This window comes from Vombatus ursinus, unplaced genomic scaffold (assembly GCF_900497805.2).
Source record: "Vombatus ursinus unplaced genomic scaffold, bare-nosed wombat genome assembly UNPS02015255.1, whole genome shotgun sequence".
NCBI lineage: Eukaryota > Metazoa > Chordata > Mammalia > Diprotodontia > Vombatidae > Vombatus > Vombatus ursinus.
This window is the reverse complement of record NW_020955033.1, coordinates 20482920-20510505: the sequence shown is the minus strand read 5'-3', so window position 1 is coordinate 20510505 and position 27586 is coordinate 20482920. Positions and strand designations below refer to the sequence as shown.

The following is a 27586-nucleotide window of genomic DNA, read 5'->3' as shown; positions in this document are numbered from 1 at the left end:
TTAACATCTATTATCTATGCAACCACATCCACAGCATCCTAAACATGTCTGATATTAAGAGCAAGGTAGAAATGTGCCTGGTCAGTACTGGATAAGAGATTGCCTGGAATTACTTTATGCTGTAGGTTTAAAATGACACAAAGTCTTACTTTTGATACTTCATTAGGTCATGGAAGTTAGTCCGGTTCTTGAAGGCTATACAGCACAGCATAAGCTCTGGCAAGATCTACAAAGCTGGAAACACTCAAATATTATCAGTCTTAGGAACAGATGGTATCTGCTTTCTAAACAGCAAAATATGAAGAAGCACATTATCTGTAGACGGACCACTTGGTGATGACTCTTTGGTCATGACAACCCTTGAAACAAAGAAAGAAAGAAAAACCTTCCTCACTCCTGGGGGATGGAGGAGAGGTCCTCAGTAGTTGCACTCTCTAAACATGAGTGACTCCATCTTTAAACTAGTTTCTGTTGGTGTAAACAAGCACTCATGCCCATTTCTCTATATTTGGATATTACTTTCACCCCAGTTCTTCTGCAAGGATAAGCAAAGAAAAAAATAAAATTGCCCTCTTCGTGCCCCCAAGGCCAACAAATAATTAGAAGTACATTATTTTCTTTATTCGAAAGAATGGAAATAGCCTATGTGTCTTCCAAGGCCAACCATGAAAAATTTGTAATCTGGATTAACTGTATTTGCCTTTTTTTTTTTTAAACTCTTCATTTTATTCTACAGATACTGGTAAGAAATGACATGTACTGAGAGCACACTTAGCTTACAAAGGAAACCAAGGATCAGAGTTCTTGTCATGGCTTATAATAACATATGAATAAAGCTTTTATCTCATTTATACCCTAAACTATAGGCTGTGGGTCTTTTTTTTTTTTTTTCTGATGACAGGCCTATGTGGGCCCATCTCTCTTCTGCACTGAGTGGTAGAAATGGCAGAAAAGAGGGCAGAGGGTGCTAAAAGTAAGTCTTCAAGCCATTTTGAAACTCTGATTTGGCTGTTAGTAATCCAAATGTGAGATCCTTGCCCAACATTCAATAAGTGGACATCCTATTAGAGAAAGTAAATCATAATAAGAAACAAAATTATCACTTTCTGCAGATGCTATGATATTCTAAATAGACAATCCTAGAGGACCAACTAAAATTTAACTAAAACAATAACTTCAGCAAAGTTAACAAAAGATAAAATAAACCCACATAATCAATGCTTCTAAATATTACCAACAAAACCCAGAAAGAGAAATTCCATTCTAAATAATTTCAGGATATATAAACATTTGAGAGTCTATCCACCAAGGCACACACAGAAATTATATGAATACAACTATAAAATGCTCTTTACAGAAATCAAGATGGACAAAATTAGTTAGGAAGATATCAACTGCTCATCTTTGGGAAATGCCAGGAGAATTTAAAATGGCAATACCAATTTATTCATTTACTCAGCGCCATATCAATAAAACTATTTAAATTACTTTTAGAACTAGAAAATTAAAAAAATTCAGCTGAAAAAAATGAAAGGTCATGAGAGAAAAAAAAGTAGGAAGGAAGAGGGTCTACCAACTCCAGATTTTCAACAATACTACAAAGCAACAGTCATCAAAACTATTCGGTACTAGTTAAAAACTACAAAAGGCAATCAGTGAAACAGAACAGGTATGCAATATATAATAAACCCAAAGACCTCAACCACTTAGATAAGTCTAAGCGGCTAGGTGGTGCAGTGAACAGAGTGCTAGGAATGCAGTCAGGTAGACATGAGTTCAAATGCGGCCTCAGACACTTATTGCGTGACCTCACGCAAGTCACTTACACTGTCTGCCACAGTTTCCTCATCTGTAAAATGAGCTAGAGAAAGACATGACAAACTACTTCAGTATCTTTGCCAGGAAAACTCCAAATGGAGTCATGAAGGGTCTAATACAAATGAAATGATTTCACACCATGAGCAACAACAACAACAACAAAAGCCTGTAGTAAGTACTCACTATTTGAGGAAAATTGCTGAGAAAATTGATAAGGAAGACTGACAGAAATTAGGATTAGACTTAATATCTCACACCATATACTAAGTCAAGTTTCAAATGGATACGAGACTTAGAAATAAAAAATCATCATAGATAAACTGGAGCAACAAAGGAAGGTAATATTTTTTGCAAATAAAAGAGAATTAACCAAAGAGAAGACTAACCAAACAAGGAATAGAAGAGTTAAAGACAACTCTGACTACATAAAATTTAAAAGTTTTTGCACAATCAAAACCAATGTAGTTAAAATTAGAAGGGAAATAATCAATTGGGGGAAAAAAATCTTTGCAGTAAGTTTCTGTGATAAAGGGCTCATTTCCAAGATACTAAAAGAACTGATTCAAATTTATAAGAATGAGATCCATTCCCCTAAAGTTAAATGGTCAGAGAATATGAACATGCAGTTTGCCAAAAAAAGGAAATCTAAGATATGACCAATCATATTAAAAAAATGTTCCAAATCACTAATATTTAGGGAAATGCAAATTAAAATAACTTTGAAGGTCTTCCTGACATCCAATAGATTGGCAAGAAGACCAAAAAGGAAAATCACAATTGTTAAAAGGGCAGTGGGAAAACATGAACACTAATATGGAGCTGTGAATTGGTGCAACTCTTTTGGAAAGCAATCTTGAACTATACTCAAAAAGTCACTTTACTGTACATAACCTTGAGCCCGGTGGTACCACTAGTAGATCGATGGCCCAAAAAAAGATTAGGTAGTGAAGCCATACATACAAGAATATTTATAGAAGCTCTTTTTGTTACGACAAAGAACTGGAAAGTAAGGTGTTCATTAACTAGGGTATGGTTGAAGAAGTTGTGATATATGAATATAATAGAACATGATTGTGCCATAACAGAAGGGACAATTTCAAAGAAAGAAATCTGGGAAGATTTATATGAACTGATGCAGAGTGAAGTAAGCAAAAAGGAATAACAACATACAGAACAACATACAGAAAAAAAAACCTGTGAAAGACCGCTCAATGTAAATGACCAGTTACATTTCCAGAGGACCAATAATGAAGTATGTTCCTACCTCCTGACAGAAAGGTAAACAACAGAAGATGCAGAATAAGCTGTTAAGATGCAGGTAATGTAGGAATTTATTTTGCTTGACTGTGCATGTTTGTTCAGAATAGTTTCATTTTTCCTTCTTTTTTTCAGTTATAGAGTGGGTAGGAAGGAGAGGGAAGTATAAGGATCCAGTATCAAAAAGAAGATCATTAAAGCAAATCTTCTCAATGTACAGAAAACAACAGAAGGAAGGCTAGAAAGAATCTTAGGCAGGGCAGCTTCAAAAGTTACATATTTAATTTATTATATTTAAAAAGAAAAGCAAGATATAGATAAATATACACATAATATATATATACACCTATATATATAAATCTCAGATTCTGCCCCCACCCCTTCCCCCAGACAGTAATGGATCATTTTCCTGCCCCACATCTCTTACTTATTCTGTCTATAATATTGGGTGTTCTAGTTATCTGTACTAATAAATCACACCTCTACAGAACTATAAGCTCCTTGGGGGAAAACTTATCTCCCCCAGCAAGGGCACCCAGATTTTTTCCACTCAAGGTGAAGCATAATAAGGGAAGCAGGGGATATAATAAAGATTTGTAATTTCAATCTTCTTTTTCTATTCTACATATATGGGAAATACTCATGTGAGTTCAGAAGAAATTTAATTTTTAAAATGCATAACAGAGAAGGAAAGCTAGAAGGAAATATAGACAAGCAAACAGCATCAAAAGCTTGTTGAATTTATTCTATGCTTAAAAAGCAAAAAGCAAGCTGTGCATAACAGATTCGCAGTTTCACATACAATCTTTCTGTTCTACTTTTTATATGGAAATGCTCACTTATCAGACGTCTAAGTTTACAGTTTTTAAAAAATTATTTTGAAAGAAAGTGAATCTGACCAATCTTGAACTTCTCACTATACAAGAAACCAAAAGAAGAAAACTGCAGTTAAATGGAAGGATGGTTCATAAGTATTCTTTGGAATAAGCCAAAAAGATTAAAGTTTAAAAAAAAATGGTAGTTTTATCACACACTCCAAAGTTAAAAAAAAATATTCCATGCATTTATTTGGATCTCATATTGCAATGCTCATTTTAAGTATTTGCAAAGAACACTATGAAAATAACTGCGGCTCATTAACTGAGGCCAAGATTAACTGTAGAGGATGAAGAGTTAGAAAAAACTGTGGCCAAGATTAACTGTAGAGGATGAAGAGTTAGAAAATTCTACAGAGAAATCAGTAAGACCCTCCAATTTAAGTTAACAAATACCTTGATGTTTAGTTACTTCGGTGCAAAAGTGGAAATGAGTGAATATGGAGAAAAAATATATTATAAAATCTGGGTCAAGAACAAGGAATGCGAGGCTAATAACTATAAACTACAGAAATACCTCACACTTCTACATCATGAATACCTTCTTCAATTAAAAAAAATAAACAATAGACATAGTGAGGACCAAATAACATTATTAAAAAATGAAACTGATTATATTTTAACACACAGTAAAACATTTGTTGCTGATAGAGTCATTACTGTATCACCTGTCTGCATATAGCCAGACTATCAATGACTTCAAGCAAAGACCAAAATTAGTATAAAGTCTGTTGCAAGATAATAAACAGAAAAAGATGTGACATTCCATTGAAACAAAAAGTAATTGATAATGAAAAATGGGTAATAGAAAAAGGAGATAACACCAATTACTAATAATTTCAAAAAGAAACTTAAGTTATATAAATCAATTGACATAATAAGGAGACCAAAAGAATCTTAAAAAGGACTTTAGTGTGCAAAGACTGGAGTTACTTGCATAATGCTGAGATGGTAGACAATGGCAACACTTGTTAAGAATACATGCTTATCTGTAACACCTAAGTAGACGAAAGATCACAATCAATTAACATTTCATTAAACAAGGAAGCAATGGAGGGTAAAAAAGCAATCTGAAGAAAGCTTGGCCAGAGTCAACTAAGCAAAATCATCCCACAGTCATTTAAGTATGAAAATCAAAGAACAACAAACATAAGAAAAATGGAAAAGATCGGCAAAGATTTTTAAAACAGGCTTCTCATATTCAAGGACGGTACACTCACATCACAATCCTGTATGTCCTTATGAGGAGAGAAATGGTACTAAAGAAATTACAGGAAAAGCTGTCCAATTAGACCTAACATATAATGAAATCCGCTCAATGAAACATGAACTGTGCCTTAAAGGGTTACCCAAAACAGACAAGCATAGTGGAAAGTCCTTACAAAAGGTGATCCACTAGAGAAGGAAATGACAAACCTCTCTAACATCTTTGCCAAGAAAACCTCACAGATAGTATTAAAATGCTAAATATATGACATTGGAAGATGAGCTTCAGGTCAGAACATATCCAATATGTTCAACAAACATGAGCTTGGAAAGACTTCAGGAGATGCTGGATGTTAGAAGAGCCTAGCAAGCTATGGACTATGGAGTTACGAAGAGTTGGACACAACTGAACAACCAAACAACAATACAAGGAGGTATCCAATTATACTAATTTTGGTCTTTGCTCAAAGTCATTGATAGTCTGGCTATATGCAGACAGGTGATACAGGAATGACTCTATCAGCACCACTCGGGAAGTAATATAACTGTGACCAGGAGAATAATAGACACAAGGCAAAGGAATACAACGCTGAAAGGCAACTGAACTTGGATTAATCATAGCTGATCTTGGTCCCAGAGAAGAAATGATGAAACCTACTCAATTTCCCTCAGGAGGAGAAAAAGGAGGAACTACTGGAACGTAATGTTGCAGTCTGTCAGATGCAATTGCTTTGTTGGCTGGTTTTATTTACCTTCTTTTCTTTGCTACAGGGGAAATTTTAATGGGGGTTAAAACAGAATAACTGTAGTATAAAAAAAGCATAAATAATTTTTTTAGAAATTAAATACATTGCAAAAATACTACTTTTAACCTAAGTTTTTCTTCTTTTGAAACAACATGTTTTCAAAAGAAGCAGTATTTCCCAAAAAAATGGCATTTTAAATTTCTTAAAATAGGATGGATCAGAATAACATCAACTTTCCCACAATTAATTAATATCTCACCCAACATCATGGCATAGTGGAAAGACCATGTATTGGATTTGGATTTAGGAAATATGAGTTTGAATCTCAGCAACAACATTCATTATTCTCTGTATGATTTTGGGCAAATCACTTCACCTCTCTTGGCCTCAATCCCTGATCTGTAAAAAGAAATAATATTTATACTTCCAACCTCCCTGGGTACTATGAGGAAAACACTTCGTAAACCTTAAAGAGCTACAGAAATGAGCTATTATTTCAATATCTTGTCTTCCTCAAACTTACAACAATCTCCATTATTAAGTAAAATATGTAAAAATTCTATTAACATCATATTTTGTGCTTAACAAAGTCATCAGTGACGTAAGTTGTGCTTTATAATTCCTATTTTGTGTATGATAATGTTGAATTATGTCACTGAGAAAATATAATTTGTGTCTGCTTTGTTTTTTGATTTTTTAATTGAAGTTTTCTGTTTTTTCATCACATTCATTTCCAAAAATAACCTTTCCCACCTACCTGGTAAATCTTCCCTTTAAAGAATGTATGATTTATTGTTTCCCCCCAAAAAAGTACATAATCTGTGATAGCAAGGACAATTTCACTTTTGTCTCTGTAACCCCAGCAATTAGCATACATTAACTAATGTTGACTAATAAATTACAACATATACAATATTCCACACCCATAGATACCCACCTCTGTAACCAACCAAGGCACTTCTCATCTCTTTTCCTGGGCAAAACTTGATCATTATAATCATACAGCATTCAGTTTCATTCTATTTTTCTTTCTTTTAAAGTTTTTCCTTTTTGTAGTCACTGTGTATACTATTTCAGCCTACTTTATTCATAAAAGTCATCTTCTGCTTTTCTAAATTCTCATATTCATTTGGTGGGGCACAGTAATTAATATTCTTTCATATGCCATGATTTGTTTAGTCATTCTACAATTGATAGGGACCTGTGTTTCCAGTTCTCCGCTACCACAAAATGGGCTGCTATGAACATTTTGGTACATAAGAGACCTGTCTGTCTCTACCCTCCTAGGGGTCCTAAGTAATAAATCTCTGAGATGGCAGTTAACATTTTGGATATTTTAGTATGATTCCAAATTGCTTTTCAGAATGGTTAGATTAATTCAGAGTTCTACCAAGAGTATGTTAACATACTATCTTCCTACAGCCCCTCCAACACTGACTAGTTTCATCTTTTGTCAACTTGACCAGTTTTTGCTGTTATGTGGTGAAATCTCAAGAGTTATTCTGATTTGCATTTTTCTTATTTGAGTGATTTGGAGCAACGTTTCATATGGTTAAAAGTTTGTAACTTTTATTTTAGAAACTGTTCCATCTACATGCTGCCTCCTCTCCATCTATTAATGCCCCTCTCCTCCAACCTTGGACTCTACCCGTAGAAGGTCTGAGAGGTGACCAACCCTGCACACTATACTTTCCAGACATCTCCATGACATGTCACCCCCCATTTTATGGCTCCCCTTTATAGGTTGTCTTCCCCCACTAAATTAGTAAGCTCCCTGAGAGCAGGAACTGTCACCTTTATTTGTATTTGTATTTGCTCTATCTATATATCATCATGTGCTTTGATCACTTATCTATTGGGGAATGGCTCTTGGACACATATATCTAGATTAATTCCCTATATAGTCTTAGTAATCACCACATACTATTCCATAAAGGTATCTGTTACTCTGTGCTACCATGAACACATTATCCGTAGAAGATGATTTGAAGCTACTTTTACATGATACTAGACACACAGAAGCAGTCTTATGTTACATGTATCACGATTTTGTCAAATTTGATGGTCTTTTCTCAGTCCTAATTCCTCTCAATCTATCTACTGCATTTGACACTTCCAACTACCCCCTCCTCTTCAATATTCTCTCCTCTCTGGAATTGTGATACCACTCCTTCCTGCTTCTACTACTAACTGCTTTGTCTCAGTTTCCTATGTTGGTTCATTGTGCAGATCACATCGCCTTGTCAGTGTTCCTCTGTCCTATGCCTTCTCTTACTCTCTTCTCTTTTTCTGCCAATTTCTCCCAGATCTATACAGTCATCTGTCAAAACAGAACTTGTTAACTTTTCCCCAAAACAAACTCATCTCCCAAACTTCCCTATTTATACTGAAAGCATCACCAATCCTTCTACTCTCTCTGTTTCATAACCTCAGTATCATCCTCAACTCCTTATTCTCCTTTACACAATCAGCAGCCAAATCGTGCCATTTTCATCTCTCCATCACTTGTATACAATTCCTTCTCAACTCACACAGATGCCACCTTAGTTTAGGCCCTTATCACTTCTCACTTAGATTATTGTAAAAGCCTCCTAATTGTTCCTCCTGCCTCAAGTCTCTCCACATCTAAAGTGATTTTCTTTAAGTGCAAATCTAACCATGTGACCTCTCCTACTTAATAAAATTCTAGTGGTTTACTCTTGTCTTTAGAACAGGGACTCTTAACCCATAGTCAACAGACTCCTAAGGGATTTATGGATAGATTTTTACGGAGTCCATGAATTTTTTTCATATTTTGCTAACTATTTCAATATAACTGGTTTCCTTTGTGACCCTAAGAATTTTATTTGCATTTAAAAACATTATTCTGAGGACTCCAAAGACTTCAACAGACTGCCAAAAGGGGTCAATACCCATGACACAAAAAAGGTTAAGAATCTCTGCTTTAGAATCAAATTTAAACTCCTCTGTTTAGCTTTTAAAGCCTTTCCCAATGATTCTAATATCACTGGACATTACTCTCCCTCCCTCAATCCAAATACATACACAATACTCTATTTCCCATCTCTGTGTATTTGCATTGGCTGTTCTCCAAGCCTGTAATGAATTCCCTTCTCAACTCTACCTCAGAGAACCCTTCTTTGCCTTTGAGATACTACTCAAACACTACTTACTTCGTGAAGTCTTTCCTTTCCTGATCCCCTCAATTTCTAGCGTCCTCCTCAGACTACACTGTATTTAGCTACTATATATTTATTTGCATTGATTCTCATTATATCTAACCTACACACCCTTATATCTCTCTTTGCTGTCTCTCCCGTTAGAATGAAGGCTCCTTGTGAGTAGAAATTATGCTTCCTTCATTGTATTTATATCCCTAAGATCTGGCACATAACAGGCACTTAATAAATGCTTACTGATTGTTCAGCCATTACCACCTCACATACCTATTTTTTCATGTGTACTATTGAGGATATCATTTTTGAGCAACCATGATCTTCTTGAAAAATTCTCATAGTATTCTAGAACTGGATAGAACCAGTGTAGTGTCACCTGCACACAAGAACATCTGCAGGACCATATCAATCATAGCTACTCCCTTTTTCATTTGCACTTTTCAAGGCAATATCCTCCAGAATAATGGAGAACACAAGACTGCTTATCCCTCACATGATAGGGATAATCAAGTTAACTCTGTAATTGTATCTATCAATTCAATTCTATCTATTCTATCTACTCAATTCTATCTATTCATCTATTTTTATTGGCTTATCATCTAAATGAGAAACATCTTGTTGGAGGAGAGCTTTTAAAGTGTTTTGCTTTACTAGATCAAGTTCTTTTTAAATCTATCAATCTTTATATTCTCTACACCTTCTGATTCTGATTTATGATGAAGAGGCATGCTATAGAAAACTGTATATAAAAATCTGTTTCCTTCTCATATTTTCATCAAGGATACATTAACTTTGATGTGTGTAGATTACTCTTCTAAACGTAGATGTGTTCTTCTAAACATTTTAGAGAAATGAAAAAAACCGTATGTGTAGATGGTTCTTCTAAGCATTTTATGGAAATCAAAAAACTAGACATGTAATATAGTTGGTAGTAGCTAATGTTCCAGACTGTGCTTGCTAACAGTATCAATTGAGTATTTTTTTTAAATTTTCTTTCATTTTAAAAATCTTGTCAAAATCTTTTGTTTTTATGTTATCTTCATTTTTTAATGTATCCTTCCCCTTTCCAGCAAACCATTCCTTGTAACAAAGTACAAAAACAGTAAGAGAACAAAAAGCAGTGAAGCAAAATCAACAATCAAATCACCATGTCTGAAAGCATCTGTAATATTCCATACCCATAGCTTCATTGTCTGTAAAGATAGGAAGTTATCTTTTTTTCAGCTCTTTTGCTGGGTCAACCCTGGTCATTATAATTCCTAGTATTCCATTTCATGTTTTTTTGTTCTTTTATTTTATTTACATTGTTGTACTCTTGCAACCTGTTTTCTTGGTTCCACTTGCTATATACTTTGCATTAGTTCATATATGTCAATCAAATAACAAGCATTTAAGCAATGGGAATACAAATATAATGAATAAAATAATCCCTACTTGCAAAAAGCTTTCACTCTAACACAAGAACAGATATAAGTAAGTAAATACCCACTGAAATTTATGGAAAATGTGTATTGTTTAATGATGACATGAGAAGGATAAGCAGTCCTATGACTTAAGACTATCTTTGATAAGCACTACAGATAGAAAATGAGCCAAAACCATATGAAGTACATTTCGAAAAAACTGTGTCTTTGAGTAACAACACTGTCCTGGTGAACTTTATGAAGACTATGAGAAAAATCAAAGCATGAAAGATAGCGTGTTGAACTTGGAAGTCAGGAATGAGGAGTCAAACCCTACCTCTGACACTGGCTCTCTGAGCATAGAAAAGACACTTAAAACTCTCTAAACCTTAATTTCCTCATTTATAAAAAAATAATTATACTGTTGAAAGTCTCCATGTCACAGAATTATCTTAAGTATCAAATAAGATGCAAATATTATCGCTGTAGCTACAAATCAGGAAACGTAATCCCAAAGAATGAAAATCATGAGTACTAAGGGCACTAGAGACACATATGTGAGACTTAGGCTGCAGCTTTCTATGATAATGGTAAGTCTAGTACAAGAAATGATGGGTGAGAGATCATGCCAGATACACAGACAGATAAAAACAAATAAGCTGGTTGCATAGTAAGAACAAGTGGTGAGAGAGAAATCCTGAGGGTTACATTGTTCCCCACAAGTGTTAAAAAGCCTAAAGGAAGGCCTTTAGTGTGTTAAACAGATCTTATCTGGAGGATGGTATCATGTAAGACATAAATGACACTCAAACTAGATAAAAATGAATGGATGGGTTTGAATCAGATCATAGATCCATTAAATATCACAGAATAAAAACCTTGTCTACCTGGAATCATAGAGGATTAAGTCATTGTGTAAAGCCCAGCTTTTTGGCTAGTAAACATTTATCTCTTCCCATTAAGCAACAAAACCACTATTTTAACTATCTAGAAATGAAAATGTTTCTAAATTGTATGACATACTTTGTTTTCTTCTGTAACAAACTATATGGCATAATTAAAGCTTATCTTGATGTGTCTCTGATAAAGGCCTCACTTCCCAAATATAGAGAACTGAGACAAATTTATAAGAATACAAGTCATTCCCCAATTGGTAAGTGGTCAATGGATATGAACAAGCATTTTTCAGACAAAGAAGTCAAAGGTATCTATAGTCACATGAAAAAATGCTCTAAATCACTACTGATTAGAGAAATGTAGATTAAAACAACTCTACCACTTCACACCTATCAGATTGGCTAATATGACAGAAAAGGAAAATAATAAATGGTTGGGAAGACACTAATGCACAATGGCATAGTTCTGAACTAATTCAAACATTCTGGAGAGCAATTTGGAACTAAGCGCACAGGGCTAGAAAACTGTGACCTCTTTGATCCAGCAATACCACTACTAGGTCTGTATCCCAAAGATATCAAAAAAAAGGGGGGGGGGGGAGACCTATTTGTACAAAAATATTTATAGTAGTTCTTTTTGTGGTGGGCAAAGAATTGGAAATTGAGGGGAAGTCCATCAATTGGGGAATGGCTGAACAAGCTGTGGTATGACTGTAATGGAATACTATTGTGCTATAAGAAATGACAAGCAGGATGATTTCAGAAAAACCTGGAAAGACTTATTTGAACTGATGCAGAGTGAAGTGAGGAGAACCAGGAGAACATTATAACACAGTAACAGCAAAATAGTTATGATGATCAACTGTGAAAGACTTAGCTATTCTCAGCAACACAATGATCCAAGGCAATTCCAAAGGACTCAGGACGGAAAATGCTATCCATCTCCAGAGAAAGAACTGATGGAGTCTGAATGCAAATCAAAGCATACTATTTTTCACTGTCTTTGGTTTTTTTGTCTGTTTTCTTTCACAACATAACTAATATGGAAATCTGTTTTGCATGTACATGTACATGTATAACCTATATCCAACTGATTACCATTCAGGGATGGAAAGACTTTGGAACTCAAAATTTTAAAAAATGAATGTTAAACATTGTTTTTACATGTAATTGAGATAAAATAAAGTATTATTCAAAAAAATTTATCTAATAACTATGGGTCATATCATTAGGAATAACAATTATTTTACTTCATATTTTACTAAAACTGTTACTATCTAGATCAATCATGGAATTTTGATGTACTTAAGAGTTTGTAATATAGTGCCTAGTGAGGCTTATTAAAGAGGTTTGCTTCTTAATTCTGTGAGCCCAACCATTGTATTTTTTAAAGTCTTATTTTTCTCTCTCTTATTTTGCTATTATTTGGAGGGATTAACACAGCATAATCAATGGAGTGCTGGACTCCAGAATCATGAAGACTAGAGTTTGAAACCTGTCTCAGACATGTACAAGCTGTGTGACCCTGAGAAACTACTTAACCTGTCTAAATCATGTTTCTCCTTTGTAAAATGGGACTAGTATTAACACTTACCTCACAGTGTTGCTGTGAGGAACAAGTGAAATAACAAATGTAAAATGATTTAGACATCTGAAACCACTCTATAAATATGGATGACTATTCTCATTGTACAGTCCTTTCCCCCTCTTCTGATTTACAACCTCAAATCTGTTCACTAAGAATCCAGAAATTTATTAGAAATTTGTGTAAAATAAAATAAATTCAATGTTATGGACCTTAGAGTCTCTCCTTAGAGTACATGAGTTTCTAGTGCCTGGTATTCATGGTATCTATTTTAGCAACAAGAGGCTTATTTTTGCTTAGTTCTTAGCATTCTATATTATTCCATATGGGTAAGTTTAGTTTTTTTTTTTATGTAATTAAAAACATGAGGAAAATAAGAAGTTTAATTAAAATGTTAATCATTAACTTTTAAAATCAATATAGCTAAAATGAAACAAATAAATTGAAGGGATTTTCTTTAACGAATAATTTTTAGAATGTTTTAATGAAGTCATGCTAAAAAAAAATTGTAATTCTTGATCAAGACCCAGAGTTATCATTTGTTATCATCAATCACTGTATTCTCCCTAAAGTGTACAACGTGAAGTTGTCTATGTACCTTACAAATTCAACTGTTCTCCTATTCCCCAAACTAGCTTGTCTTCCCAGTTCAGCTCCAATCCAACTGTTTCTTCTGGGAAAACAGGAGAGCAGAGTGGATTGAGTATTTAATTTGAATCCAAAGATCCAAGTGCAAGTACAACCTTTGCCAACTACTAGCTTAAAGGGGAACAGACATTTGTATAGTGCCTATGATGCACCTGACACTGTGCCATTTGATCCTCACAACAAACCTGCGAGGTGGGTGCTATTATTATCCCCTTTTTACAGCTGAGAAAACTTAAGGCAAACAGAGGTTACGTGGCTTGCCCAAGGTCACATAGCTAGTAAATATCTGAGTGTGGATCTGAACTAAGGTCTCTCCTACTCTAGGCTATCCATTATGCTATCCACTATCTCTCCTAGCTGCCTTCAAAACTGAATTTACTGTCTTTTCCCCAAAATCTATTCCTTCTTCTGAAGTTACATCTTTCTGTCAATGGTACTACTACTTACCCAGCTTCCCATATGTGAAAACTTGACATTTTCTTTAACTCTTCCTTCTTCCTTGCCTCTCTGGGTCTCAGCTTCCTCTTTGTAAATGAGGGGGTTGGATTAGATGACCTCTAAATTTCCTTCCAGCCCACAAAGGGAGCTTAAGAAATATTTAACAACATGATCAACATCATAAAAATATTTATTGATTGTGGCTAAAATCTCCCCCAATAAGTCTTCAGATGAAATCTGGAAAGTTTATAATCCTATGGTAGGTTTAGAAATAAAACTGTACCTCATTCTGATATATCTAGTTTCTTCTAGAACCTGTGTAGCAGTGACACATATGCAACCTATTTTACTACAACATTATCATATTCCTCCTGAAATGCTCTCCACGACTATCAAAATACTGGGCAGCTTTCCAGACTACTGATAAAACCCAAACTCTCCATAAAAGATCTTATCATTCTCTTAATTTATATTACCCGTAATCTGTATTATTCATTTAGCAATTAGTCCTATACTGCATATAACATCTCCAAACCTCTCCATAAAAGATCTTATCATTCTCTTAATTTATATTACCCCTAATGTGTATTATTCATTTAACAATTAGTCCTATACTCCATATAACATGTCCTATCACTGCCATGAAGTGTTATTTCTTACTTGTTATGTAACTTTTCATATGTTTACATCTTGTATGCCCAACTAAATGGTAAGGCCCTTAAGAGCAAGAACGAAGTGTCTTACTTCCTTATCCTCCCACAATACCTATTAGAATGTTTATACAATCAAAAACATTTGCTGACTTGGTATGAGTCCAGGCTGAAAGATGGATTACCTACCCCTGAGAAGGATCCTATCTCACTCTTTACAACGTGTTTTTCAAGACACAATAAAATTAGTGTTGTTCAACATTTTTATCAAAGACTTGGCAAAAGGAATAGCTAGCATGCTCATCAAATTCATATATACAACAAAACTAGGAGGGATAGATGATATACTAGATGACAAAGTCAGGATCCAAAAAGATTTTGACAGACTGGATCACTAGAATGAATCTAGTAAGATGAAATTCAGTAGGGATAAATGCAAAGTCTTACACATAGGTACAAGGAATCAACTTCATAAGTACTAAGACAGGGAGATATGGCTAGGCAGCAGTTTGTTTGGAAAAGATAAGGAGATTTTAGCGAACTACGAACTCACTAATCAGTACCCACAAATCAATCTTTTTGGCAACCCAAAAAGATAATGTAATCTTAGAGTGCATTAAGAGAAACACAGCTTCCAGAAATAAGGAGGTGATAGTACCAATGTACTTTGCCATCCTTGGACCTCATCTGCAGTACTTTTGTTCAGTTTGTAGAACCACAGTTTAAATAAGTCAATGATAAGCTATGGTATTCAAGGAAAACCAGGATAGTGAAAGAAAGGCCTTAAGCACATGAAGTATCAAATATGAAAGAATCAGAGATATTTAAAAGGAATATGATAAGTTTTCTTCAAGTATCTAAAGGGCTCTCTTGTGGAGAAAGGATTAGATTTTTTTCTCTTTAGCCACAGAGGGCAAAACCAAGAGTAATGACTGGCAGTTGCAAAAAGGCAAATTTGTTGTTCAGTCATGTCATATAACATAAAATATTGTTGTTGTTGAATTGTTTCAGTCATGTCTAACTCTCTGTGACCCCATTTGGGGTTTTCTTGGCAAAGATACTGAAGTAATTTGCCATTTCCTTCTCCAGCTCATTTTTATAGATGAGGAAACTGAGGCAAATAAGGTTAAGTGACTTGCCCAGGGTCACACAGCTATTAAAAGTATGAGGCCACATTTGAACTCAGGAAGAAGAATCTTTCTGATTTCAGGCCTGTTAAGCTATCCACTGTGTAACCTAGCGGCCCAGAAAAATTTCATAACAATTAGGACTGGGAATGAACAGACGTTAAGATGGCTAAGGAGAAGGAAACTATACTCAACATCCCCACACCAATAAACCACACAACTCTAAATAAGTGATCTAGACACAACCCCTAGGGCCAATGGCAGTTAAGAGTCAGATCCCCTGAGGGGCAAAACTGAAAGTATAAGTGAAAGGCTTCCAGCAAGAAAAAAAGTCAGGGCAACGAAATCCCCTGAGGGTTGAAGATGAAAGTGAAAGCCTGAGGGAAGGGAAACTCCCAAGAAAAAAGCCTCAGCAGTAAGAAATCCAGAGAGATCAAAGTGAAAGATTTCTCCCAATGAAGGAAAAAAAATGTTTAAAGCCTCAAATCAAAGAGGGAAAAAATGGGGGAGATGAAAGGGGCACTGAAAAAGGAAAAGGACAAGAGAAAGGGAAATAAAAACCCCAAGAAGGGGAGGGACTGCCTGTGATGAGAAATTATAGAAAAGACCTCCTCTCCTTTCTCTCTCTCTCCCCATCCCAAAGAAAGGAGCTCCAACTCAAGGAGGGGGAAACCATGGTGATTATAAGTCAAAAGAAAGGACACTAACTCAGTCTGACCCCAAGAAAGAGGGAAAGCAACTGAAGAAGGACCTTCAGGGTAGAGGCCTCAATATGAAAAATGAGTGAACAAAAAATAAAGAATTGTTACAAAGCCAGAAACGACCAAGACACAAAACCAGAAGAAGAGAATAATCCCAAAATAGCTTACCCACAAGAACAATTAGAATTCCTAGAAGAAATAATGTAAGAATTTTTAAAGAATTTTAAAATTACGTAGTAATAGAAATGAATGCTATGGAAGAGAACTGCAGGGGCACTGTAACATCAAGCAGGGTTTACTAATAAATGCCAACTGGCAGCTTTGTCACCCATTATCTATTTTCAGACCTGGGGAGGACGGAGATGGAAGTAAGGCGCTCTCAAAGACCCTGGGCAGTGTACCTAGAAAGGAGCAAGTTCTTACGTGTGCAGCAGCATTACAGCTCAGACCCCAGAGGCAAAACAGAGTCTCAATTTCTAACATAATCTGAAGCCTGCAGAGGAATAACCAGGGCAGAAATCCCAGAGCAGTGGGGAGCCTATAGTGCTGCTACTCTGAACCAGCTGAGTTTTCTAGCTGGCTGAGAGGGTGTAAATCCAGCAGCATCTACTCTTACTCAGATCCAAACCCAGGTCAAGAACTTACACAGGTCAGATAAGGGAAGAGCAACAATCAGACGTGTCCTGGGATCAGACTGCTTTAGGGACTCTGAAAGCTTGCTAGTTCCCAATCTGAGCTATCCCTGAGGGATTGGAATAATATAACACTCAACATCCCGAGAAAGCAGCAACAGAACTACACCAGGTCTTCCCTCCATAAGCATGCAGAGCATGCCTTAACATCAAGTCTAAAGTCAGGAAGGAGGTTGGAAGAATAAGTAAACACCAAAGAATCCCGCCATAAAAAGCTATTAGGATGACATGGATGTTTAAAACACAAACCCAGAAGAAAAAAAAATTACTCCAAAACATCTACAAGCAAAACCTCAAAGGAAAACAGATTTAGCATAAATTTAACTCAACTACAATTCCTGAAAGAGATAAAGCAAGATTTCAAAAAAAAAAAAAATTTTAATGTTTATTATAAATGAAATAAAAGCATTTGAGGAAAAAAATGAAAAAGAAATAAGAGTTATGGAAGAAAAAAATTGGAAAGAGAATTAACAGCTTGCCATAAGAGGTACAAACCCTAGCCCAAGCAACAAACTCCCTAAAAATAAGAATGGACCTAACAGAAGCCAATAACTCCGTAAGCTAACAAAAAATACTAAAACAAAGTCAAAAGACAGGAAAAAAAGGAGGAAAAAAAGTAATGTATATCAAAGGAAAAACAACTAACCTGTAAGCAGATGGAAGAGGAAAAAAGTTGAAGAAGCACTGGATCATCTGAACACCATGACCATAAAAGAACCTTCACATATTTCAAGAAACCTTAAAAGAAAATTGCCTAGATCTCTTAGAACTGGAGGGCAAAGTGGAAAGAGAAAGAATCTTATCAGACACCTCCTGGAAGACATCCTAAAATGAAAACTCCTAGAAACATTATAGCCAAAATCCAGAGCTTCCAGGCCAAAGAAAAGACACTGTAAGCAGCCAGAAAGAAAGAATTCAAATGCCAAAGAACCACAGTCAGAATGATATACAATTTAGCAGCCACCACCATAAAAGAGCAGTTGGTCAGTAATAAAACAATGACAAGAAATACGCAGCAGATAGATAGTCGACATGCTGCACTGGTAAACAGGAAATGTTAAGAGACCTGAAAGGTCCCTCAGGATAGATTCTTCCCCTTACCAACCCCCAATGAGCAAAGATTTATCAGAAGACATGGACAACAGTCTCACAGGATAAGAAGGAATGGATGTATCTAATCTGCACCATTAGAAAGAGTACCCAACAGTGATAAAATAAGAGGTCCATTGAAATATGAAGTGTAAATACTTTTTATAACTATTCTAGCTCAACAGCATCATCATCATCATCATAGCATTCATAGAGCACTTTAAGGTTTACAAAGCTTTTTACATGTTATCTCAATGGTGCTATTATCATACCCATTTTACAGATGAGAAAACTAAGGCTTACAGAGGTTAAGTGATTTGCTATCTACTGTAACACATAATTGAGATGAATGAGGTTCCTACTGAGGATGAAAAATACTATGTAATCTACTGTATAGCAGGTTTTTAAAATATCAGAACAGCATTCTGTAAAGCATAAAAAAAAAAAGCCTTTAAAAACCAGGCTTAGATTGACTCAGCCTCACATGACTCCAGTGAGTCTTCAAAGGTTGCAAAAACAACTATTGTTTCCAAGTTTTACATCTCCCCTGCTTAAAGTTTAATTAAAGTGCTACAGTATCAACTCTCCTTTACCCTCTTTGGGTCAATCTATCAAGTAGATTTCTATAGAAATGGAATAATAAAAAATGTTCCACTTTAAACATTCAAATGGTCTTTCCACTAAAAGATATGCTAAATTCAGGATTTAGTTTCCCAGTTAAAGAAATGCTATACATCTGGAGAAGAAAGGGAGTTGGGAAATGATAAGGAAAAGGAAAGTACTCAAATGGATTACCTGATTATTCCCTAAATCTAGCCACTAACAAAAAATAAGATTTCCACTTTAGATGGAAAAGCAAATACATTTAATATGCTGACTCCCTTATAATTTACTGTTTCAAAAGTAAGACAAAACCATTTGTGAATACTGCCTAATTTAAACCACAGAAGAGGTACTTACTGCTGGTAAGAGAGACTGCATATTTTGATTGGAGTCTGCTATTGTAGCAAGATAAACCAAATTTGTATGTAACATCTGTTGATACCTATTAAAAAAAATAAAATAAACCAAATACCAAAATTAAAAGCTGAAATTGTTTTCCATTTACTTAGATATATAAACAATGTATTATAATCAAGTCAAGAATTATACATAAAGGTTATAATTCAAATATCAAAAAAGCAATGGAATCCCAAAAGAATTTTTTCAAACTTTTATGCAAAATAAGTATGAAAAATATATTTTATCCATGCATACTTCACTGTAATAACTGATTTCCATAGGAACCAATAAAAGAGAACTGGAGTGAAAATTAAGTTTCACTTCACTGAATCATTTTCAGATCACAAAGAAATATGAAACCCAAATATAAATCCAAGATTTTACTAAAATGCAAGAAAGCATAATAAAACTGCATAATCTCTTCTCACAAATAAAGAAACTGCCAAAGATCTAGGCCCTTTGTAATCAGCAAATCCATTGGGACTTAGCAGACAAAATAAATTGGAATCACTATCTGTTAGTTTAGTCTTACATCAATAAATGCAATATTATATAGTAACAACACAGAAAGATAGTGCTTACCCATGCTACAAAGTGTTAAAAAAAATTTTAAAGCTCACTAATTTAGTTTACTGATTAAGCACTCCCCCCACAATTTCACTTATGTCATTAACTTGATACATTTGATTCATTCCTCACAAAAGTATAAAAGTAAACCCAGGAATAGCCCACCTTACATTTATATACTTCAAGTTAAGTCAAGAAACTAAGTTACTAAGCAACTGTAAGAACTATTATTAAAAAATGTTTAAATAACCTAACAGTAATTCAAAAAAATCTTTTTATTCGAATTAACTATGTTTCCCAATATAAAGGTTGTGCTAAAAAAAAAAATGCTTTCCAAAAACAGGAGTGGAGGAATTATGCTAAATTCTGTCCCATCTTATACCCTTCAGTTATGACTTTCATGACATTCATGTCTCTTCCTCCCTCCTAAGAAAAAAGGGCGTATTTTCTTCAGCACTAGTTATTAGATAAAAAGTTATAACTAGTTTGTAGCCTTGTGTTCCTCTCTGCATATACACTATGTAATACAATCATTATTGGATTTTTAAACATTGTTATAGGGATAAAGACAAAGAAAAAATGTATTTATAGGCGCATAGGTCCAGAGCTTGAAGACACTAGAGACCATCTGTCTAATCCACTCATTTTATGCATGAGGAAACTGATGCCTACTGATGTTGCTGATGGTGATACAGGAAGTAATCATCAGAAACAGGATATGAACCCAGGTTTTCTGAGGCCAGGGCCAGCACTCTTTCCATTATACCACAACTCTCTTAATATAACGAGAGCAATTAATTTTGTTATTAAAATAGTCAAGCATCATTACTGAGTGCCACTGCCCACGTATAAGAAATTTTTCATTATACCACAGTAAACATTTTTATTTTAGCAATTTTTTGTGACAGGAATGGAAATGGTATGGAATTTCCCGTTTAGAAATCCACAAGACTTACTGCTACATATAAGGTCTTTCTTTTCTCAAAACTTGTCATACCATTTTTAATGCTGATATAGTTTTTTTTAAAAGTCATTCAGGTTTTCATTTTCCTACCTCTCAGTATTTGTAGAATTATATACAGATATCAGTACCTCTCGTGTCTAACTAATCCAACAATTTTTTATTAATTTGCTTTTCTAATTTAGCTTTGCATATCCTATACACTAGGTAAACAAAATGTTTGCCATTACTACAACAGTGAAGTCAGAATAGTACTTCAAAAGTAGTCATAAACAGCGATAAATTTGATTGGCTAACATAGAGCAATGATTCTCAACCTTTGTGAAACAGCTTAGGCCCTTACCACCTCTCCCCTGGACTATGTTAATAGCTTCCTACTGGCCTCAAGTTCCTTCCTATTCCTCCTCCTCTTTAATCTATCCTTTATACAAATGCAAAAATTAATTTTCCTAAGGCACAGATCTAGCCATGACATTCCCCTGCTTTTAAAAAGTAACTACATATGTACTAGAGAAAAAAAAAATTTTTAAGTGACACATGAATGTAATAGAATATTACTGCACCATAAGAAATTATGAACATGAAGACTTCTGAGATACATTAACTAATAAAGACAAGCAGAACTAGAAAAACAAAATATGGAATGATTACAATAAAAAAAGAAAAAGAACAAAAAAGCAAAACTTTGAAATTAAAATGGCAGTTTGACTCAGGAGAAGAAATGAGAAAATGTGCCTTCTTCCCTCCTTTACAGAAGTAGAGGACTATGGGGTGTGGAATAGTGCACATATCATCTGATTCAGATAACATGCTACTCACTTTTGCTGGCTGTTTTTTCCTCTTTTTATTCTTTGTTATGAGAGATGGATTGCACATTAGGGTGCGCATGTATGTATATGTCCATGTGTATGTATACACATATATACATACACACATGGATGTACATATTGAGAAATGAAGGTGGTATAAAAAATAAATAACACTAAAAATTTTTAAACCAAAATGTGTGCTATTGAGATTTTTCTGGAATATTAAGTCACTAAGTAATAATATCACTTCTAATTGTAATAGAACACAACATGAATGTGAAAGAATTATTTCTAAATCAAGGAATCATTAGAGAATTGAAAAATCAGGAAGATTCATGATTCTTTCCCAGTCTACGATCTAATAGGAAGGTGAAGAATGAGTTAAAAGTCCATTAACCAATATTTTAAGTTTCTCATGTTGCACTAACTGAAAATCTATTTAATTTTTTGTTTTTAAAAAATTTTACATTTACAGTTAACTTCCAAAAGTGGGCCTTTCACTGCTTTCACTGACCTATGTGTGATACTCATCTGTAGTTCTTCAAAGGCTGTGATGTCAAACTCAAGTAAAAATGGATCCACACTAGGTGCATATTGACTTAGAAAACCTCAAATTAATATTACCTATGTTTTACTGTGTTTTTATTTATTTTGTTAAACATTTCCCAATCACATTTTAATCTGGTTCCCTAGGCACTCAGGCAACAAGTTTGACACTTCTGCCATATAACTAAAGAAAAGTATTACACAAAGGGGCAATGAAAAGTTGCATGGTGAGTTCATGGAGCAGGCTGCAACATATAACCAGGAAGAACTATGAAGAACAACAGAAGTAAAGGATGTCATCAAGGAATTATGTAGCAGGAAGACTGGGTGAAGATGTGGAAAGAAGTGCCAGAATAATCCATTAGTATCCTTGCAATGTCAAGTTAAGTCAAGAAATACTTCCAACACATTGGGTACTCCCCACTCCCTACCCCAAACTGTTGGGAGAGCAAGGATAACAGTCAGATGAGATGGAGAGATGGGAGAAAATCTTCATAATTAGATAGCACTCCTAAATGATGAAATCACAAATCAATTTAAGTATTTAAAATACATATACCTATTCTGCTAAAATTATTTTATGCATCTATTGAAGGGAAAAAAAGAGAACTTAAGATTCTTATTTAAATAATACAATTATTAACCTGTTGTACTAGAAATAGCTCTCATAAAAATCTAAAACTTTGACTGTCTTGGACAAATAAAGTAATTATCGCTCAGTTTTCTCATGTAGTTACAAAATCAATTTGAAAATGAATTAATGTGCTGCTTTCTTTTTAAGAATACACCTACATCTACAAGCTGTGGGAAAATACGCTTTAGATTTTATAAAGCAATGTGAATGTGTTTTTGACAACCTTTCTATTGATTTTTTTTTCAAATATACTACATCAAAATAAATTTTGAATTGAGAATATTTTGAATTTCAGAACACCCCTATAAAAAGATATACTGTGGTTTCCAAAACCTGTAGTTTTCAAAAACTGAGACTGGAAACTGCAGCATGTAAATAGATTTAGAAAACCAAATATATTTATCATGGTAGTAATACTGCCCTCTGAGGTACGTGTGGCAGAGATGTAGCAGAGCAGAGTCAGCACATGGCCAATTGCTGAAAAGTCATTATCTTTAAGTCGCTGCAATAATTAAGAGAGTTATGGTAAACAAGTGAAGACTTTATACTATCCGCAATCACATATAAGATATATTAAGTACTGGGGGAAAAGATATTAGAAGTGTGAGGTAACATAATTTCCAGTATCAATTTCTGTACTATGAAAGCCATATATGTCATAACAACCTTTTAAACAGAAGTAGTCTTCCATTAGGATATTTCCTGAGTCACAAAGCTCACAGAATGACATTATATTTGACCTGGAAGGGAACTCAGAGATTACCAAGCCCAATGTATCCATCTTAAAGATTAAGAAATCTGAGGCCCAAAGAAAAGTGACTTGACCAAGGTCACACAAGTAATGTGGCAGAACTAGGACAAGATACTAACTCCTAGTTCAATGTTCTTTTCAAATAGTTAGGAGAACCTCAAACTTCATATTTTATATACAGTCTATATACAATCTACATTTTATACATCAGCAAAGATTTGGACAGTTTGCTCAAGATTTTCATGACTTTTTTTCCTTCTCTTCATATTCCTTTTTTCTCTCCCATTAACACTAGAGAGGCAACATGTCATTCAATCAGTCAATCAATAAAGAAATTTTAAGCACCTACTATGTTTCAGGCACTGTGCTAAGCACTAGAGATACAAAAAGAGGCAAAAGACAGTCCTTGCCCTCAAGGAACTTACAATGTAATGGGAGAAACAACATGCAAACAAATGTCTACTAAGCAAGCTATATACAGGATAAATAGGAGATAATTAATAGAGAGAAAGCACTAGAATTAAGAGGGATTGGGAAGGCTTCCTGCAGTAGGTCAGATTTTAGTTGGGACTTAAAGGAAACCAAGGAGGTCAGTAGTCAGAGCAAAGGAAGAAGAGCATTCCAATCATGGGGGATAGCTAGAGAAAATACCCAGAGTCAAGAGATGGAGTGTCTTCTTGATGGAACAGCCAAAAGGCCAATGATACTGGACTGAAGAGTACATGTGAGGAACTAAGTTGTAAGAAGACTGGAAAGGTAGGAGGGTACTAGGTTATGAAGGGCTTTCAATGACAAGTAGAGCATTTTGTATTTGATCTAGAGGCAACAGAGAGTCACTGGAGTTTACTGAGTAGGGGGAGTGACATGATCACACTTGTGTCTTAGGAATCACTTTAGTGGCTGAATGGAGAATGGACTGGAGTGGAAAGAGACTTGAAGCAGGAAGATCCACCAGCAAGCTATTGCAATAATCAAGATGGATGGTGATGAAAGCCCATACTAGAATTGGGGTGGTGTCAGGATGAGAAAAGGAGGTGCAGAAATGTTGTAGGACCTTGGCAACAACTTGGATATGGGGAGTCAGAGATAGTGAGGAGTCCAGGATAATTCCTAGGTTGCAAGCCTGAAGGATTAGGAGGAAGGTGTTGCCCTCTACAGTAACAGGGAAGGTAGGACATGGTAGGATTTGAAGGAAAGATATTTAATTCTGTTTTGACATAGTAAGTTTATGATATCTACTGGACATCCATCCAATTCAAGAGGCTGAGAGGCAGCTGCAGATGTGAAAGTGGAAGTCAGCAGAGAGACTGGGGCAGGAAAGGTATATTTGAGTGTCATCAACATAAAGATGGTAATTAAATCCATAAGAGCTGACAGAAATCATCAAGTGAAGTAGTGAAGAGCATCCAGGACAGAACCCTGAGAGACACCTACAGTTAGAAGGCATGATCTGGAGGAGGAGCCATCAAAGGAAAGAGAAAAAGAGCAGACAAATAGGTAGGAGGAAAATCAGGAAAGAGGGGGTTATGCTGAAAACCTAGAGAAAAAAAATTTATCAAGGAAAAGAGAGTGATCAACAATATCAAAAACTGCAGAGAAGTCAAGGAGAATGAGGACTAAGAAAAGGCCATTGGATTTGGCAACTAAGAGATCACTGATAACTTTGGAAAGAGCTATTTTGGTAGAATGATAAAGTTGGAAGTCAGATTATAAGGGGTTAAAAAGAGAGGAGACAAGAAAGTGGAGGCACCTATTGCAGATGGTCTTTTTGAGGAGTTTAGTTACAAAGGGTAGAAGAGATATAGCATGATAGTTAGCAGAGATGGAAGGGTCAAGTGAGGGTTTTTTCAGGATGGGGGGGAAAGGGCATATTTTTTGGGTTACAAGAAATAAGCCAGCAGAGAGAGAGAGACTGAAAATAAGTTAAAGAGTGGGGATGACAAAGGAGGTAATCTGTTACAAGAGATGGGATGGAATGGGATTACCTGAACAGGCAGAAAGGTTAGTCTTGGTAAGGAGTAAGGTCACTTTATCATGTGAAACAGGAAAAGTTAGCTTCAGTCCTATGATTCTTTCCTGCCTATTTTCTGAGCCATCTATCTACTCTACAATACTGTCCCTTCAGAAATAGAAATCCCTTTATCTAAAGCCTGTTTTGAAGACTAATTAGAAGTAACAACCACACTTGAGAACTTTTCTAGATCAATGTTTTCCAAACTTAATCATTCTAAGACACATAAATTCCTAAACTGGTTAAAACATACTTGTATAGCTTATAGGTTGAAAGTGTCCTACCCAATAATCAAATTGTTGAGCATGAGCATTATTGGCTCATAAATTTAGAACTAGAAAGGACCTTAAGAGATCACCTATTCTAACCTTATCCTTTTACAGATGAGGAAATGAGGCCTCAAAAGGAGGAATGTTTTGCCCAAGGTCACAAAAGCAAGAAGAGTTAGCATTCAAACTCACTTCCTCTGACTTCAAATTCAATACTCTTTCTACTGGATCCACATTGCTGATGGAACAGGCCAAATGGCTGTTAAAAAAAAATAACTCTTACTATAATAAAAAGACAAAAGAAAATTCAGGGGAGATGAGAAAAATGAGAAGAGAGGTTAATGAAGGGCACAGGCCAGATGCGTTGGGAAAGCCTGGCTTGTTATGGTACACCAGCAAGTTCTTCCTGAAGCATTTATCTGTGCTGACACATTGGGGGAACAAGTGTTCTATATTCCCTTTAAACATTTCAATTCTACTTATTCTTCCACTACAGAAATTGTAAGTTATTACATGAACTTGGAGAAGATATTTAAGTCACCTTAAAGACATCTAGACAGTCTGGTCTATATAAATATACTGTAATCAACTATATAGTTATTTTATTACAAATTACTCATGTTTCTTCAGCTATAGTTCAGAGTGTAACAATTTCCCAATACAGAAAGATCTAATTTTTTTTATGAATGATATAATATATGCTTTACATCATTTATTTGTATAGCAGAGTGAGAAGTCTTAAAAATAAATTTAACTCCCTCAAACAATACATTTCACTTTTTATAAAAATGGAAAAATCAATACCAAAAAAAAGTTTCAGATCAATCTTACTGAGAGCATTCTGTAGTCTTTCCTTTATTCTGATAATCCATTATACACTGAATAAGATGGTTATTTTCATCCAACATCTGAAATAAAATTTGAAAAAATTTGTCATAAACTTGAATATCGGATAAGAGTATCATAAGCTCAAAAACCTACAATATTAACAAGTGCTGTTTTTCAAAATGACTCTAACTTTGAAGAACCCATGATAAAAACCCCAAAGCAACTATTGCTTATTATCATAAAAGCATCATAGAGAAATGTAAAGGCATAACCAGCAACACCTTAAAATTAATTGCTTACTCTGACATTTTACTTTTTAGTTTAAATAAACATAGTTTATTTAGCTTTTTAAAAAAGAAATTAAATTACTTATGTCTCTTTTTACATAAAATTATGTATTCAACTACTTGAGTTTTAAAATGGAAATAATGTTTATATAAAACCTCTATGAAAACAGATTTTTTTAAATGCAAAAAATAATTTTTTTAGAATGACTTCTGATTTCATAGGTATAGAAAGCTCTTCCTGGTGAGGAACTTCCTCTACCAATGCAGATAGGCAGGTACCTTACAGTTTTAATAAGTTACCCAAAACACTGAGAAGTAAAAGTGATTTGCCCAGAGTCATAGTACCTCCAGGACTTCCTAACTCAAGTCCAGCTCTCTACTCCCTGAATCTCACCACATCACTTAATAATAATAATGGCTGACACTTTTTAGGCGAGCACTTTAAGTTTTGTAAAGCACTTTACATACAAAACCTCATTTGACCTTTATAACAACCCTGATAAGAGGCAATGAGGTACCACTAGTGGACAGATGATGGGAGTCACAAAACCATACATTCAAGCTTTGCCTCTGCCTGGGTCAGTCAGTTTAACCTCTCACTGACCCAATTCTCT

The 27586-nt window shown here is 34.9% G+C and overlaps 1 protein-coding gene across 4 annotated transcripts in view; it reads right to left on the bottom strand.

Moving 5' to 3' along the window:
* LOC114031861 (protein SSXT) overlaps positions 1–27586 on the bottom strand; it is a 94820-nt gene that overhangs the window by 60331 nt on the left and 6903 nt on the right. For 3 of the 4 annotated variants that reach the window (XM_027847037.1, XM_027847039.1, XM_027847041.1), the window contains exons 2-3: positions 26689–26765; positions 19268–19352 (exon numbers count right to left, since the gene is read on the bottom strand). In XM_027847037.1, the coding sequence (XP_027702838.1) occupies positions 19268–19352; positions 26689–26765 (162 nt within the window). Of the gene's footprint in view, positions 1–19267; positions 19353–26661; positions 26766–27586 lie in introns of those variants that run through there. The other variant, XM_027847040.1, reaches the window with a different exon arrangement.